This window comes from Centruroides vittatus, unplaced genomic scaffold (assembly GCF_030686945.1).
Source record: "Centruroides vittatus isolate TY-2023 unplaced genomic scaffold, ASM3068694v2 scaffold_1319, whole genome shotgun sequence".
NCBI lineage: Eukaryota > Metazoa > Arthropoda > Arachnida > Scorpiones > Buthidae > Centruroides > Centruroides vittatus.
This window is the reverse complement of record NW_027122674.1, coordinates 255,268-273,060: the sequence shown is the minus strand read 5'-3', so window position 1 is coordinate 273,060 and position 17,793 is coordinate 255,268. Positions and strand designations below refer to the sequence as shown.

General features: G+C 29.2%; 1 protein-coding gene across 1 annotated transcript in view; it reads right to left on the bottom strand.

The window, feature by feature from the left end:
- Positions 1–16,586, bottom strand: part of LOC136986900 (sec1 family domain-containing protein 2-like) — a 31,579-nt gene extending 14,993 nt beyond the window's left edge. The window contains exons 1-8 of the mRNA XM_067284530.1: positions 16,477–16,586; positions 11,105–11,300; positions 9,816–10,043; positions 8,549–8,677; positions 7,249–7,317; positions 2,962–3,093; positions 2,712–2,884; positions 882–984 (exon numbers count right to left, since the gene is read on the bottom strand). Of these exons, the coding sequence (XP_067140631.1) occupies positions 882–984; positions 2,712–2,884; positions 2,962–3,093; positions 7,249–7,317; positions 8,549–8,677; positions 9,816–10,043; positions 11,105–11,284 (1,014 nt within the window). The 5' untranslated portion in view covers positions 11,285–11,300; positions 16,477–16,586. The remainder of the gene's footprint in view (positions 1–881; positions 985–2,711; positions 2,885–2,961; positions 3,094–7,248; positions 7,318–8,548; positions 8,678–9,815; positions 10,044–11,104; positions 11,301–16,476) is intronic.
- Between the last annotated feature and the right edge of the window lie 1,207 nt (positions 16,587–17,793).

The window sequence follows — 17,793 nt, the reverse complement described above, 5'->3', positions numbered from 1 at the left end:
ATGCGGTAAGTTGGCTCCCCTCCAGCTTTAGACTGCAGGTGTGAAATTTCACACCTTGTTAAATGAAATAACACTTCCTGCAGCTATATTTATCAAATAAAATCATTATTTAACAATTATTTTTAACTTTTTAATGTTAGATTCGTATTTAAGTGGAAATAATTAATTAATATAAAAATTAAAATTCTTAGAGGATTTTTTCCCCATTAGGTGTTGCAGAAAAAGGCCCAAGGAGTTAAAAAAGCAATTCCTAGTTATTTCGTACGGTTTCGAGTTATTTTCTATGTGAGACTTTTTTTATGCGGTCCCTATTCACCGCATAAAAAAAATATTTTTTTAATTGTGTTGCGAAAACTATTTTTTATAGCCAATCGAAGTTTCGCGCGATTTTTTTATATATACATATAATAGAATCTGCTTATTGTAATCACTTTGAAACTTGTTTGTTGAATACATACATATATATATATATAGAAATTTATTTATGTAATATTTGTTATTTGTTCAAATATGCAGCATGCAGCAGTCATATCATTACATACATTGAAAACAAAAACCAAATTAAGTTATGCTTTATTTGGTTATACTTTCATTATTTTCAATTAAATTATTAAAGTGTTTTAGTCTAAAGATGACATTACTAACATCTTATAATCTCTAATTTTTAACATTTATACTTTTAAATTTAAATAAGTTTAGAAGTTTCTGGAAGAAAAAGTTTACCCGAAGTGTACTCAAAATTCATAATTTCTGAACAAGTAAATTATCTGTCATGTTATTCAGATATTTGATTTTTATTATGTATATTCAGGCTTTGGTTTGTATTTTATGTATAAAAGTAATAAAACTACTAATATAAAAAATATTAATGCTAAAATTACCTTCTGTTTTTTTAATAAAAGGTAATCTAAAATAGTTGTAGAAATTTCACTTTCATCAGCCAGACAACCTGGTGCAAGTAGGGAAATGCCAAATACCTGACCACTAAAAATAGTAAAATTTTTGATTGATAAATTTTATTAATTATTACTCTTAAATATCTTATTAAAGATTTTCATTACATAATACAAGCTAGTAAACATTAAAGAACACAAAACACATTGGCAAAGAATTAATGGCTATGCTATTTATTTATATTTAATGTTTTTATTAAAAATTACCTGAGATAATATAAGATTCCATGTCTGATGTTTCCCAGACATGTTTTCTACATCATCATAATCATCCAGAAAAAGTTTGATCACGTTTGTGATTTACTATTTCCTTTTTATAACCAAAACAAATGTTACCATTTATAGTTGAATATGCTTCCACCAGAAGCAAAATATAAAAAAATCGCAAACCAATTTTGCATCATGAGACATAAAATGTTTTAGTGCTTTTGAATAAAGATGAACAGCCAAAGTATTCTCATTCTTATTAAACAGCTCATGATTCTTTGAGATTAAGCAAAAATTGCTATATAGAACTCATCACACAAAGAACAAAAGAAAGAACAAGAAGCAATGAAGTATCAGCTCATGATTGTTTAACATGTTAGTAAAGTTCAAACAATATAATGTAAAGCATTGAAAATCTGGACATCAAAATTCCGAATTTGGCTGTCAAAAAATATTAATCCTCTTTAATGGTCATTTCATTGTTGAAATGACCATTTAATGAATGAATGACTGAATGAATGTTAGAACATCAACAATGCAAGGATGAATCCTTGCATTGTTGATGTTCTAACATTCATTCATTCAGAATTCAAAATTCTTTAATTTTGAAATTTTAATTAGTGTATATTTTGTTTAAATATAATAATTCTGTAAATTATATTTTGAATTTTTGTAAGTGCTTCTACATTTGTTGTGAAATACTAGCTTGAACTTAGAACTTGATTTACAATGTATTTAGAGTTTATAGTGTATAAAATGCTAATTTACACTTATATTTGAAAATCTGAATAGAGTCAAGCTTCAATTAGTCCAGATTTTTGAAACTTCACTGCATTTTAAATCTTTAAAAAATTAATAAAACAAAATTGATAAAAATTCAATTAGAACTGACTGTTCAACAATGTTTTGAACATTACAATTCAGCATTTTTATGTTTCTTTACTACCAACAAACATACAGTAGATATTTTATTCTATTCATATAGGACAACTTAAAAGATTTCTGCAACTCTTTACACATTGAATTTACAAAATGTTTTTTAAGCTAATATTATCTCTACACTCCTGTAGTTAATTGTTTTGAATTTCACTTATAATAATATAAATATAATGTGTTCTAGATTTGTTATTACGTTTGATTATTCTAAGTATTTTTAGTTTTTTATTACTTGATTCTAGTTCAAAATTTGAAAACATGACAACTCTAGACTATCCCATAGAATTTATATCTAAAAACAGAAAATTAGGATAATTGAGAATAATGGAAGAAATGTAAATATGATATAATAGTGATAAAACTTTCTGTTGTTATAAATATAATTAAACAAAAAATTTATGAATGAAAACCTGTTCATATAAATGTATATAAAATTAAATTTACCTTTACATATTCATAGGTATGGAGAGCTTTTTTGGTATTATTTAGTTTTAATTATTATTATTTTAAAAAATATTAATTAAATTATACTTATACATTGTTTTATTTATAAAATATTAATTTAATTATTTAAAACAGAAAAAAAAATGATAAAAATGTGAAAAAATTTATTACCTGAAAGATGAAGACAATGCACCCATATCGACTGCAACATCACACGTGTGTCCCGGTAAATGTGGAAGTATTCTTATTATTCTATCTAACATAGAATGGCAGTTTTGACTCAATGGACCAGCAAGATCCAATGTTCTGTCAATTAGTAACAATGAAACTTTTCTGCCTGAAGTCTAAAATAATTTTAAATTTAAAAGATATTAATTTATAGTAAATATTAAAAAAACTGTAAGATACATAAGGAAATTACTTTTCTTCTGTTTTTGGCTGATGCTAACATTTCCAATTCCATACCTAAAATATTACTGAAATTTCCTAAACTGAAGATATCTTCTTTCACTTGAATTTGCTCAAATAAATGATCAAAATAATGTGCCATGGCCTAAAATTAGAATTTTTATATGTTAAAAAATTATTATTACATAAAAATTGTAAAATTATGTTAAAAACCTCATTTTTTCATGTATGTAAGAAGTATATTTAAATTATTACTATTTTTTCAAATTTATGTACAGAATACTTTACATCAAAGCTTTATTAAATTTATTTAAGATATCTGGAGTGAATAATGTTCAAATTTTATATATATTTTGAAGCTGATTTAATTAAGCTGACTTTCAATACTTAAGAATTCACATAAAATTAAATAATACAGAATATGATTAAAATGTTAGCCTATATGTACTTTCTAAAACTGTAGCGATTAAAATAAAAATATTTACAAAAAGTTTAAAAATTATATATAACAGAATTTAAATATAAAAAACAAATATTCATCTGGAACTGAACACAGTAACACAAGCATCCCATGTGATCATAATGCAGCCAACTTGAAAAGAATTAATAGTAAAAGACTCTCTTCTGTAAAAGAATTAATAGTGTTCAGAAAAACTTTTAATACCGTTTTTCAAGAATATGTAAATAGTACATCAAGCAGCTTCAGTATAGTGTAAGTATTAGTGAATACAACATGCTCACAAATTGAAATTAGTGATTACAATTCACATGTATTGAAATTAGTGATTACAATGCCAGGTTCCCATTGTAGTTAAGAAGTAGAATGGGATGTGTAATATATAAAAAAAACTTTAAAAATTTAAAAGCAAGTATAAATATATACAGTATAATATATATAATAAATATAAAAAATAACTAAGTCCATAAATTACAAACCTATGTCAAATAATATATTTAAATATACGAACATCATTATGTATGATGTATTAATAATGATACCTTCTAACGTGATACCTTCTAACATATTAATAATAAACCAAATGATCACCGTAATTAATTGGACTATTTTTTACTACTATTAATAATTAGATATTAAGTAGTTTGGTATTAGAGGTAGACATTAGGTGCCATCTCTTATCAAAATTAATAATTATGATAGTTTAATATTTATTAAATAATTTTTAGAATAGTCTGGAAGAAAAGAATCAGCCCAGAGCGGAATTTGAACCCACAACTCTTGCTTACCATTTGGTTGTGTTGCCAGTTATGCCACTTAGATCTCTGAGCAATTCTTCACTTCCAGACATATTTAATTCTTGATATAAATATGTAAAAGTTGAAAATATTAACAACAGACACATTACACAAAGAATTAATTAACATAAAATGACTAAACAAGTTTAATAATATTTATATTTTTCAAAAACACAAAACCAAAACTAAGTTTGTTTTAGAGAACCACACCTAAATGCAAAATTTCCAGCAATGAAACACCTAAATTCAATATTTGGCCACTTTGAATATTGAATTTAGGTGTTTCTTTGCTGGAAATTTTGCATTTAGGTGTGATTCTCTACATGTACAGTTTTGGCTTTCTGATAAAGTTGTTGTTTATTTTGATTTCTGATCACTATTACAATAGATAACGCTTCATTAGATAACTAATACTATTTTTAGTATACTAATGAAAATAGTGTTATGAAATACTGAATATGAATGTAGGAGTTCACTGAAATGATTTAGGAGTTCACTACTAAATATGTTGCATTCAGAAAAGATGCTTTATGTTTAAACACAGTTACAATATTAATATACTGTTTGATCCTCACTGTTAAAACAGGTATTGATAAATTAACAAAGTGTAAGAATATCCCAATTAGTTCAGTTAATACAATCTAGAAAACAACTGAACTAATTGAATTTATACTAATTGGAATATGCTGTATATACTCATGTAAAAGTAGAATTTTTTAGATGATTTTTTAAGGTAAAATTTGTGAGGTCAACTATTACATGGATACTACTTTTGAGGGGCTGAAATTCAAGCGAATCCAAAGTATTGAATCAGTAGCAGAAGCCCAATTGATCTCTAAATGAATAAAAACAAAAACAATGAATTACAGTAATATTACCAATTTGGCACTCCTATAGAAAACAAACTCCAACTTAAGAAGCAAAATTTAAAAATTTTTTTATCCACTTGAAAATAAAATAATCAAGTGATTTCTTTACAGATAAAGATGTAGCTATTTGTCTTTTTAACATGTTAACTGCTGCCTGTAATATGATATTTTGCATTTTTTCAAGTCAACTGTAATATGATATTTTGTGTCTTTACAGGCCACAATGAGAAAATTTGATATTTAATATTTTGTTATAATATATATAGAAGGGTTGTTATATAACAGTCAACAGAGTGAAGATAAAAAAATATATGAACGACGACTGGCCGTCGTATGGCCTCAAACTGGAGACTATAAGACCACAGGCTATTTAATATTAATTACTTTATATGTAACAAAAGAGAATAATTAAACTAGTTTTTGATATTTTTCTTGTTTTTAACTATTCACTATTAAAAAAACACTATCAGATATAAAATAGCTTTTTCATTAAAAAAAAACCTTACGACCGCTGGCCGTCAAACCACTTCATGAGCCCCTACGATGGCCGACGGTTGAAACCAACTTCATAGATGTACGCAAGAGGCTACCACTATGTTGTAAAAGAAGTCTTATGAAGCCAGGATAATTTAACCTTGAGTGAAACTACATAGGTTACGACAACAGGCTGTCGGATGGCTCTGTGCAGCCCTAATTAGTATGTCGGCCGGCACATCGGATGGCTCTGTATGGCCCTAATTAGTACATTGGCCGGCGCATCGGATGGCAGTTAACGTGTTAATAACACAGGGCATGCTTCCAGCTAGGAAGCAATATAGTAATTTATCATGCCAAGGGGATCAAAGTATGACTTTAAAAGTAGATTCAAATTCTAATCAACTTCCATATTTTAGGTGTGATAGTAAAAGTTACAGAAAATGGATGGCTTTTTTCTGTAACTGTTTTTTTTTAAATATGAAACTGGAATTACATGACTTTTTATTTAATTTTCATGTTTGTTCTCAACGAAAAAAATTCTGGCAAATGTTGACCACAAATATTGACCTGTTATCCGCGAAATACTAAGGTTGACTTTTACACGGGATCTTTTACACGGGATAATTTCAAACAGAATACTCTAGCTTGGTCAAGTCTTGTGTTCTCAACTTCCTTCCCTTTCTTTCAAAACTGTACTTCCGAGCTTTTGTCCATCTGGCTTCCCCCTTATTGGTTGGTCTGATAGTCTGATGTGTTCTTTAAAACAAAATGGACAGAACCTGATTAGTTAGAAAAACTAGCAAGAAAGGGGATATAGGGATGGAGAACGACGAGACAAACATCTTTCGAGACAGAATTTTTGGAGGAGTCACATGTGTGTGTCAGGAGAAACAAAAAGGAATTTCCAGAAAGAAGACTCTAGGTTAATTTGCCAATCATATTCCCTTTTTCTAAATTCTTCAATCTTATTTCTTATTTTCTTTCAACCAAACCCCATCTTCGTCCAGGGCCCTATTTTATTGTAAAAAACTAATTAAGTTAAAATTAAATTAGGTAAAGTTCCTTTGTTTATTGTCACATCGGACATGGTCAGTCTTATTGCAAGGTGGCCCATATATCTGTATGCCTATTAGTTAATTTTGATAATTTTTCTTGTCAGAAAATTTGCTCTTAACCTTAAATTTTTAATTTTATCTATGCCAAGCAATTCTCAAAAGTCAATTTTTTCCTCGGTCACAATACTAAATAAACAAATAAATATTAAAACAGTAGATAAAGTGTAAATAAATAACTTTGAAACTTTGAAATATATTCTTGAATGTTTTAAATTAAAAACAAAACCAATTAAAATTATTTATTTCACTTTATCTTTATATTATATATATATATATATATATATAAAATATGTTATAAAATATGTAAAAAAAAATATATATATATATATTATTTTTTGTATCATATAATTATCTCACAACTTTGTTTTATAAAATTAAAAACTAAAAATAAAAATTTTATATGTAATATTTACCTTTTTTTTTTTATAGAAGTTGTCAAAATTTGTTTTGATAATTTATATTTTAATGTAAAGATATATGAAGATTAATCATTGATGATGAATAAATTAATACTTTAATTATAATTTCATTAATAAAGGAAAATTTTAGTTCAAAAAAAATAAAAAAGCTTTGATGTTAACAAACCTTCAATTCAGCTTTATTTTGCAATGATAACATGTCTTCTACAGCAGTTTCTTTCCAATTTTTTTCATGCTATTATCAAAGAAATATTCATTTTTTATAATGAAAGATATTTTTAAATAAATATTTAATACAAATAATTTTACAAATAATAATAAATACGAGGGCTATTTTTTAAATAAGGTCTGTTTGTGAATGAGAATGACGCTCAATTGCAGCAGTGTGCATGAGCATCTGCTTTCAGCATGCTTTGTGCGTGTTTAAATGCCATTTTCAGCCGTATCGTCTGTCTGTGTGCTGAGCTATAAAAATTTATAATGTTTAAGAAAATTGAGTCACCCGCTGACTGTAAGATATGATCTGTTATTCGATTTCAGCACGAAAGATCATGGTAACTGTCTTTTGGGACAGGAAAGGGACTTTGTTAGTGGATTTTATGCCAAGAGGCACAACAATCAATTCTGATGCTTATTGTGTGACCTTGGGAAAACTCCTCTGTGCCATACAAGACAAGCGGTGTGGTCTAATGTCTTCCGGTGGCAGGCAGCAGATTTCTTTGAAGTCGGAATTAAAAAAATTTTTGAGCAGTATGACAAATGTTTGAATAAAAATGGAAATTATGTAGAAACGTAGATAAAAGTATGTAGAATATGGAAAAAAATATATTTTAACGATATTTACAGTAATTTTCTTATCATCAAAAACAGTATGTAGTAAAAACAATATTTAACACTGTTCTAATTTTCAAATTTTAAGCATTTTAAAAATACACACATTCTTATAGAATGACATTCAAAAATACTTGTATAATTAAAGTTTTATTTCTCAAAAATTATATGCAAATATATGTTATATTTTTTAATATTAAATTAGATTTTAAAAACTATAAATAGTTCTACCCAGATGTGCATCAATACTAACAACATTAAATCATATATAATTATTAATAAATAATTACTATAAAATGAAGCATTTTAGATTTAAATATGTTATTACTTTAAGAATGATTTTCCAAGAAGATATATATATATATAAATTAAATTCTTCTTTTTTATTGAACTTTTAATCCCACTAATAATATTTCACTGAGTTTTTTTTAATTATGATTGTCATTTCATTTCTTTTCTTTATTTTTTTTACAATACTAGTGATTTTTTGTAACATTTTGTTTTGGTAGCATTTTATTATATTCTATTATATATTTTATTAGCTACATTTTGAATCTATGTTTTTAAAATAATATAAATTACGTATTTATTTATTATTTCATACTATAATAAATATACTAAATACAATTTCATACCATTGTATCAGGATTTCCAGAAGAATGATTGAATGATGGAAAAATATTTTCAAAACTTGGCAGTAGAAAAAAATTTGTTCCAACATTGATACCAGGAACAGGAAGATAAATTATTTCTGCTGTATAACTCTACATAAAATAATTTAATACAATTAAAATTTTATTTATCATATACAGGGGGGGCGTTGCAAAAGTAAGCCCTTTTTTACAAAAAAATGTTATATTTTTAATTGTGTTGGGATTGTCACCTGTGGACATTTTAGACTGTTTTACATATTTGTGCAGAGTTGTAGCCTACAAAAAAACATCATCTCTGCAGTGGAGAATGGTTGTTCCAGGTGATTGAACATGGTGAGCAAGGAAGATACAACTAGTATTTGTAATGCAATTTTTGCTTTATTAAAAAGAACCAGAAGATTTACAATTTTCACTTCAGAGACACCAAGATTATTATTGGTGTAAGCTTTTTTTTTTTTGTGTGTGTGTTTAAAATAAATTCAGACAATTTTCTTTGTAACTGTGGAGACTGATTCGATGTCTATCATGCTCATATTCCAAATCGATACCTCTCTTCTGTTCTGACTTTAAGCACAACTCAGTGACCTCACATGTTAATTTATATCATTTTATAAAAAGATGAAGTGCCAAAAAATTTTTTCAAGAACAGATGGTATAACAAAAAATTTCAAAACTACTGAGATATGATTTAGTGAATACTATCAGAAAACTATAAATAAATATCAATTACGAATAAACAAGAAAAGTCCATTTGACAAGTTCTAGTCTGATATTTTAAGATCTGATATTCAATACTTCTATAGTAAGCAATATTTCACTTTCAGTGTTTATTTTACACACTTCTACATTTCAGATTGCATATTTAAGTCAATGAATATGATTTTAAGTTAAATCATTACTTGTAATGGTTTATCTTTCATAAAAATTCAAAATTTTTATGTATAGTCAAAATGGATGAGATGATATTTTGCTATTCAATGAAAACAAATTTAATTCATTTTAATAAATAAAAATATTCATTTAGCATAAATTATTATTAAATTTTTATCGATTTTAAATTCTGAATAGATTATAATTCTTTTTATAAACTTCTTATATTGAAAATGATGTTATTTTTTTTAACATGAAAATAGTATCTGGAGAAATAATTTATAATTATTTTATTTTTTATATTAGTCAATTACTAAATCTTTATTATAGATAATAAATAATATACTAATAATAAAGAAAATTAGTATAAATTTCATACCATATTTCCCATGTAATTTATTAATTTTTCTTCTAAAGAGTAAAATAAATGCTTTCCTTCTTCAGTAATGGATTTTCTTTCTGAATAAGCAAATTCTGGTACAGTTGTGATCACAATGCAATATATAAAAGAGCTAGATTGAAGAATAATTTGTAGAGCATGCAGTTCTTCTTCAAGTAAAGGAGTTGTAATGATAAAAACAACTTTGTCTTCCATTTCCTCTCCTCTCTATAAATGGAAAACATAAATATTTTAACATTAACCTTTTTAACAAAATCAGTTCTTAATTTTTTGGAAAAAATAGTAAGTGAAGTATTTTATGCAACTCTAACAAAAATGTGGTCCAATCCACAATCTAACTTAAACATTGATGAACTTCTTTTGATCCAGGAATACAACATGTCATCATAAAATAGAACTTCATATGATTGCCAACAGTTGCATTAAAATAATTGTATTTAAAAACTAAAATGGTTATATTAAATATCCAATGTAAAATTAACTTGATCACTGTTTAATTAATAATATTATAATTGAAATAAATGACATTACAAATGACTTTGACAAATAACTTCTATTTTAAAATGTGATATCACATTTCAAAGAATACAAGGATGTTTCATGATTCAAATAATCATTTTTATTGAGCTGAGCAAGTGAAGCCAATTTCTTTACACTCAAATGTCATTTGATTTAAATAAACTCCTCCAAAACTGCTTGACTGATCTTGATCACATTGATATGGTCATCAAGTCCAGGAAATATTGAGAAAAAACTCAGTTATAGGCTTAAGCTGAGATTTTGGGTTCTTACAAAGCATGTGCAGCAGTTCAGTTCATTTTTACAAGTGTAAACAAACACATCACTCAATTTTTGCTCAACATTCCTCAAGTTTTAAACAATTTAAAATGATAATTGAATCTAAACTCCAGCATCGCAGTAGTAAATTCATTTATATGTTTGTAAACACTGCTGGCTGGCAAAACTGAACAAGCAGAAAAGCTATTATATAGGAACTGAATGAAGTAGTTCTAAAGTAAAATTTGAAAGGTATTGAGTTTTTAAAATTTACATAAAATGTTTATACTTCAAAAATAAATAAATAAATCTCATGTCATCTTAAATATTTCCATCAAAAGTGCATATATTTAGGGTCAAAATTCACTGAAAAATTAATTTTTAAATTTGTGCTTTACTTTGGATTACCTTGTATATGTAATTATTTAAACTAATAGACAAGTGGCGTATCAATTGTTCACCTGAAATGTATAAAAATAAATAGAAGATACCTCAAATGGAGAGAATACTTTCACAGTTTTTGCACCAGCATTAATTAATTTCAGGAGACCTCCATTCCAATGAAGTGATTCAGCGGCATGAAAATCTAAAAAAACAACAGCTTTGTCCACTTTGGTACAAATCTCATCCCACCAGTTACGAAAAATTTCTTTAATTGCTTGATATGCCATTTTAATTCAATCACATCTGAAAACAAAGAAATAATAATTAATTATTCAGTATGTTAGAAAATATTATATTAAGAATAGATAAAAAATTCTACACATACACAATTAACAGATCGAACTTTTTACATAATTTAAAACCACCAAATTTTTTAGTTATCTATCTAAATCCAACATTATCACTCCTAATATTCTTCAATCGAGTGTTGTACAGTATAACTTTTTCTTTGGTTGTCAAAGAAACCAAAAGAAAAAATATATGCATTTTTTAAGATTTTTTTAAGCTACAGTTACATTCGAATGCGGTCGTAAAAATTTTTACGACCGCATTCGAATGTAACTGTTCTTGAGAAAGGTTATTAAAAATAACCGAAAACGTTAGAATATTAGCAATAAACGGCTGTGTTTAAAAGGTATACTAGAGTCTTTAGTGCAAATCTACGCAGTCTTTGAAGAGTATATAGTTTTAAATCCAACATTATCACTCCTAATATTCTTCAATCGAGTGTTGTACAGTATAACTTTTTCTTTGGTTGTCAAAGAAACCAAAAGAAAAAATATATGCATTTTTTAAGATTTTTTTAAGCTGAAGAATAATGTTAATGAAAAGTGTTTATACAACCACATAAGAACTGGTGATCCCTGCTTGGGGGTCTCAATTCCATATTTAGGGAAATTGCTATTCTACACTAAATTGTGTTAGTATAATGAGTGCAAAATGATCAAAAGTACAAAACTGATGCAATAAAATAATCTTTGTGGTGATTTGAATCTTACCAATATCTCTTGGCATTCCTCATTTCTTTCATATTCCTGTTTAGATGAAGCAGAAACCTACTTCCTATATAATATATTTTACTTTTTTGGTTGTAAACAATTCGTAAATTTCCCCACTTGTAATAATTCCTTATTGGATTTGGTTTTTTTCTTATCATTCTTTAAACTACAACTAATCCAACTCCAGGTTTTTCTTCAGACCATCAAGCTATTCAAATAATTATTCATAAAGATTATGATTCTTATATACATCAAAGTAGTTTTATTAATCTGGTTTACATCAAAGTAGTTTTTTCCTATCTGGTCTGCCATCAAGTGGCATCAGCCTTTTGCTTATATGAGCCCGCAGAAAGATCCGATCTGATCAGAAAGAGAAATCAAAAATCCAAAGCATCGCAATCAGATCAGAAAGAGAAATCAAAAATCCAAAGCATCGCAATCAGATCAGAAAGAGAAAACAAAAGTCACGGTCATCACGAGTCAGCAAATTAGTCATCAAACATTGAATAATAGACTGGCTCAATGCCAACAACAATTGTATAAAAACCTGATCGACTCTGGAAAGGAGGCGATCATCTAGGAAAGTCTGAATCCAGTATCTCCAGTCCCGGACATGACTGATTCCAGCTTCCATAGTCCAGGAGGTTGTCGCATACGGTCATCGGACCACACATTCAGGTATATCAACTTTGTAAACTCTCTCCCACTAGAAGTTAGGCACGTGACCACTTTATTGGTTAGAGCGCGATTAGCGATAGGAATATTTTATCTGCATTTCAGCAGTAGTTATCTTTATATCTTTATTGTATGTGTATCTTTATTGTCTATTCGCTTTTGTTGTTTAATAAACCTTTATTGTTATTTGTAAACCCTGTCTCCTGTCCAAGTAAGGATGCCTGTCGACTTACTGACGCACCTCCCCACTCACTTTTTGCCCTCCTAGCCATCCAACGACAACGAGGTCGGGTTTTACCAACCTGTGCAGCGTAAGTGGTCAGCGAGGTTTTCCCCCTGACCCTCTGCTTATCTCACACTTATCTTAGCTCCTGCAACTGGTCTTTTATTTTTTGTTCTTCCTACAATATTAAACAGAAATTACAGAAATTATATATCTTTATTGTTTCTTTTCAGAAATACCTACCATATAAACATATTTATACAGTCAGTCAAAAATGGCACAGTAAATTCTTGAAAAAATTACATAATCATACTAGGATTTTTGTGGTGGCAATGGAAAAGGGATGGCAATCCAATCCGAGATCATTGTATTTATATCATGTAACTATTAAGAGTTATCAGAGTGAATGTAAATATTTGAATTATTTTCAAAGAATTGTTTCTGATTTTGCCTTGACCCTAAAACATTTTGGCATACTGTCCCTAGATTCTCTAAATCAAAGATAAAATACTACAATGTTATAGATGATCATGTTTACAGTGCTTATAGTAATAGTAAGTTATGGCTTCTGTTATCTGATTTTCTACTTTTTGGAACAACTATTCTAACATTATTCTTTCATTATTGTATAAACCTATTAATTTACTTTTTTAAAGCATATGAACATGATTGAACCAATAATTTTAATTAAGTTACAGTGGACCTTCGTTATAGCGCTGCTCACTATACCGCGCACGCAGTTATAGCACAGGCGATGTTCGCGACACGGTAAGCTTAAATACGTTTATACAAGTCCGTGCAGCATTAGTGAGTAGTGCATTTTATTGTTACTGCGTATTGAGTAATTGTGTATGTATTGAGTTCCTGCATGTATTTTGAATAGTGTTTAATTATTGTATGTATGATGAGTAAAAGAAAAGCTTGACATTATTGCTAAAGTAAAGAGGGGAACCACATTACACCGCGCCACTCGATATAACGTGGTTCACCTTATAACGCAAGTGTTGTTTCCCACCCAACATGTGCGTTATATTGGGGGTCCATTGTATTATGGAATTTTTGCTTGTCTTTAAAATTTTATCCACCACTATATTTCTTCATCTGTTTCCCAGATATTGGACTCTGGCTATATTCCTGCCCAATGGGCCCACACTGTGATTTATGTCATCTCAAAAAAAATAAATTAATTCTAATTGACCAGCTACATTAGCTCCGACAATGTTAAAATTATTTGAAACTTCTTTTGTACAAAATTTTGTATTTTTCAATCATTTCCCATTTATGCCCTGTCCAACATTCAGGATTAGACCGCCATTCTATGACAAGTAACCTCCTAGAAACTTAGCATTTCATTTTATCGAACTTTGAGCTAAAACTTCCAACTTACATAATATACATTGACATTGCAAAAGCTTTTGATTCTGTTGTTCCAAATATCCTATTGGATAGATTATCTTCAGAATTTGAAACTGATAATAAAATATTAATCTGGATTAATAATTTTTTTCTACATCAGTCATTCTACATTTTTTCTACACATTTTACCCTGTTAATCAGTATACTTAGTAATATAATGTTTGTGGCCTGCATTAAGTCCCTTTCTTGAATTTCTTCTTCCTTTGTAAATATCTATGCTGATGACAAAATTTGCTAACTCTTGTCACAACTTATTGCAAAGTGATATCAATAAACTTAATGCTTCATTTAAAAAAATTAATTTACAAATTAATACTAATAAAACTAAAATTATGATTTATAGCCTTGTTAGAGTTCATTTTTACAGAACTTTTTATATTGATAATCACACTTTAGATGTAGTTGATACTGTTCGGGACCCTGGTATTGTCTTTGATTCAAAACTTTGTTTTAAAAGACATCAAACTATTAACTAAAAAATTGCAATCTGTAGGGGGCTTGTTGTACAGAAATTTCAGAATAATTTCAAGTAAAAGTACACTTTACATTTTATTTTTTACTAATATACAAACCTTAATAGATTACACCTTACCCATATGTGCATCAGCCCCTGCCTCTGCTCAATATAAATTTCATTCAGAGTTGGCTAAAATTTATCTCCTTTTAAATAAACATGCAAACTTTCTCTTTACTGATTCTCCCGAGGTTGCTCATGTGCACTTGGGTTTACTTGGTTTTTTTTAAACATATTGATTATTTTGACAGAATATATTCTTATAAATATTTCAATAGTCTCCTTCCTTCTATTTTTTCCCTTCTTTTAACTCTAGAGATTATACATGTTTGTATTCTCATTTGCCTGCCTTAATGTTATACTTCAATCATTTTCTTCAGGTACCAAAAGACTGCTGTAACCATCAAAGATCTACTCTTTCTTGATGTTTAAAAATTTAAATCCATTTGTAAAAACTTCTTTACAACTGTTCTCTGCACTAACTCCCATGTATCCTGATGTAAAAGAGAAGGAAAAGAGAAGCACTAATTCCCATTTTTTTCCTGCACTTTTAGTTTATTTTTATCTTTATGGGTTTGTTGCTTGTTTGCTATTAGGAGGTCAGCTATCATCATCTTTGTGACATCACTGTATTTACTGGAAAATAAATAAAATCTTACATCATATTTAACAATTTATTTTACCATTTCTATACATCTTGCACTAGAGTTTGTTAAGTTATGGCAATGCAACACTTGAGCAATCTGCCTAGGAAGCTGCCTTCCAGAAGGTCTTTTTAAGGGTAACTGGTCCCTTCATTGCATTACAGACATGAAGAAAACATGTAAAACTCCACTTGGACTGCCCGTCCTGGCAAGGCGCACCCAAAACCGAACTTCCAGTGTTCAGGGAACAGAACTGCTTGGCCACTGGTGAGCCCCTTGCACTAGAGAATCCCATCAAAGTTGTCAAAACCACTATATTTCAATTAAAATTTTGGCTCTGTGCTTTTCTGGCTGATATCAGCTCTTTTCAAAATCACAGGTTGTAATCGAGAGCTCTGCCATATATAGTCTTGTGATCGACTATATAGCCTCAATAAGTGAGTATCTCACCTTAATAAATCATTCAATCTCACAACTGCACAGATTACTGTATGTTTTGGCTCTGCAGCCTGGTAACATGTGTCTATAGCCTGCTATTACTGTACAATCAGCTGGTAGTAACTCTAATTTCAAGAATAGTATTAATATTATGAATACACAGAAACGGTTAATGTTACCTTAGGTGCCAATATGGCGGCTCGTCTCTGATTCCAGCAAGGAAACAGTGGGACGCACGTTCTAACCTAACCTAACCTAACCTATTCTAATAAATTACCATAATTATTACCAACCAAATTATTCCTTGTTGAAATCAGAGACGAGCCGCCATCTTGGCACCTAAGGTAACATTAACAACAGAAACTAATTAAATCCAAAATTCAGATAATCCAAATAAAGTAAGGCAAATGAAAAATTCGGTAAGTTACACACTAAATTAGCCTTTTTTAAATCAGAATTAATATAATAATATAGCATTCAAAATAATCAGAGAATCTGAAATTAAACTCACTAAAGGCATTTTAAATTTAGTTCCTCGAGTTCATAATACTGTATTTACATTGACATATGTTTATAATAACGCTCTATTTTCTCACCAGATGGCGACACCGAAAACTTTTTGTACGACAGCCAAATAAAGTTATCTCGGACGCAACTTAAATGACAACAAAAAAATTACATATTTTTATAACTTAAATTATTTATTTCTTTAACAGAAAAACAACTTTTAAAAAAATTGACATTATTTCTTAGAAATACACGGATGACCAAGTCGGAGACCCGGTATTGGTATCGAACCCGTAATCTTAGGCCGTGATCCGTGCCCCAGAATTCTTAGTCAGGCTTTGCCACGATGTTGAATGATATTCGTAGTAATTCTGACTCCTCTCACTATAAGAATTCTTACTCGTTTACTCAGACTACTTTTAGTATATTTATTATGCTTAGTGACGTCATTCCGCCTCTTGGTTTCGGTTTGAAGAATTTTACGCTTACGATTGTAATGGCTGCTCTTGCCAGATTAAATAAATTCAATTTTTGAATATACAGAAGTTACTGTTTTAATGAGTAAAGAGGTCACCATTTTTCCTAACTGTCTGACAAAGAGTAATCGTTCAATGATACTCAGAATATTCTTAGCTCAGCCTACTAAGCCGCTCAGAGTTCTGACTTACTTGTTTAAGGACCCGGACTTCAACGAAAACATTAGCACGATTTTGTCATCTATACTTTGATTTTATTTATATATTGTAAACTACTACCTGAGAACTTCTCAATTTGCATGTTCTCGGCGGCAAAAACGACTCTTTCCCGTGATCCCTTGACTTCCCGGCCATGCGCTTCCGTTTTAATATCGGAATTGGCGGTCCAATAAAGCAGTCGCCGCCAATTCCTGTCCGACTCAAGAAGTCACTCCGATAGTTACAGTCGTCACCCGTCCTATAACGAAAGTCGTCACCAATTCTTCGCCCGATACCGTTAACTCTGTGTCTCCGAAACGGATATACGATCGACTCTGACCCGGAACATTATCCAGAACTCTTGTCAGTTAAACTGATATCTTACGCAGTTTGTATCATGTACTCTTTTTTTCTGTGAAATTAAACGGTTATTAGTTGTTAAACTGGCATCCGAGTGATTCACTTCCAACGCGCGGTCTCTCCGACCTCCCCACGACTTGCCATCTCTCAGATCCATCCCAAATCCGATCGCCTTCGCACGCGACTACTCGCTTGACCTCACAACAACAGTACTGACATTAAACGAAAACTACATCAGGATAGAAGACACCGCACAGCAACATTATCACATTATTTTTCAACTTTAC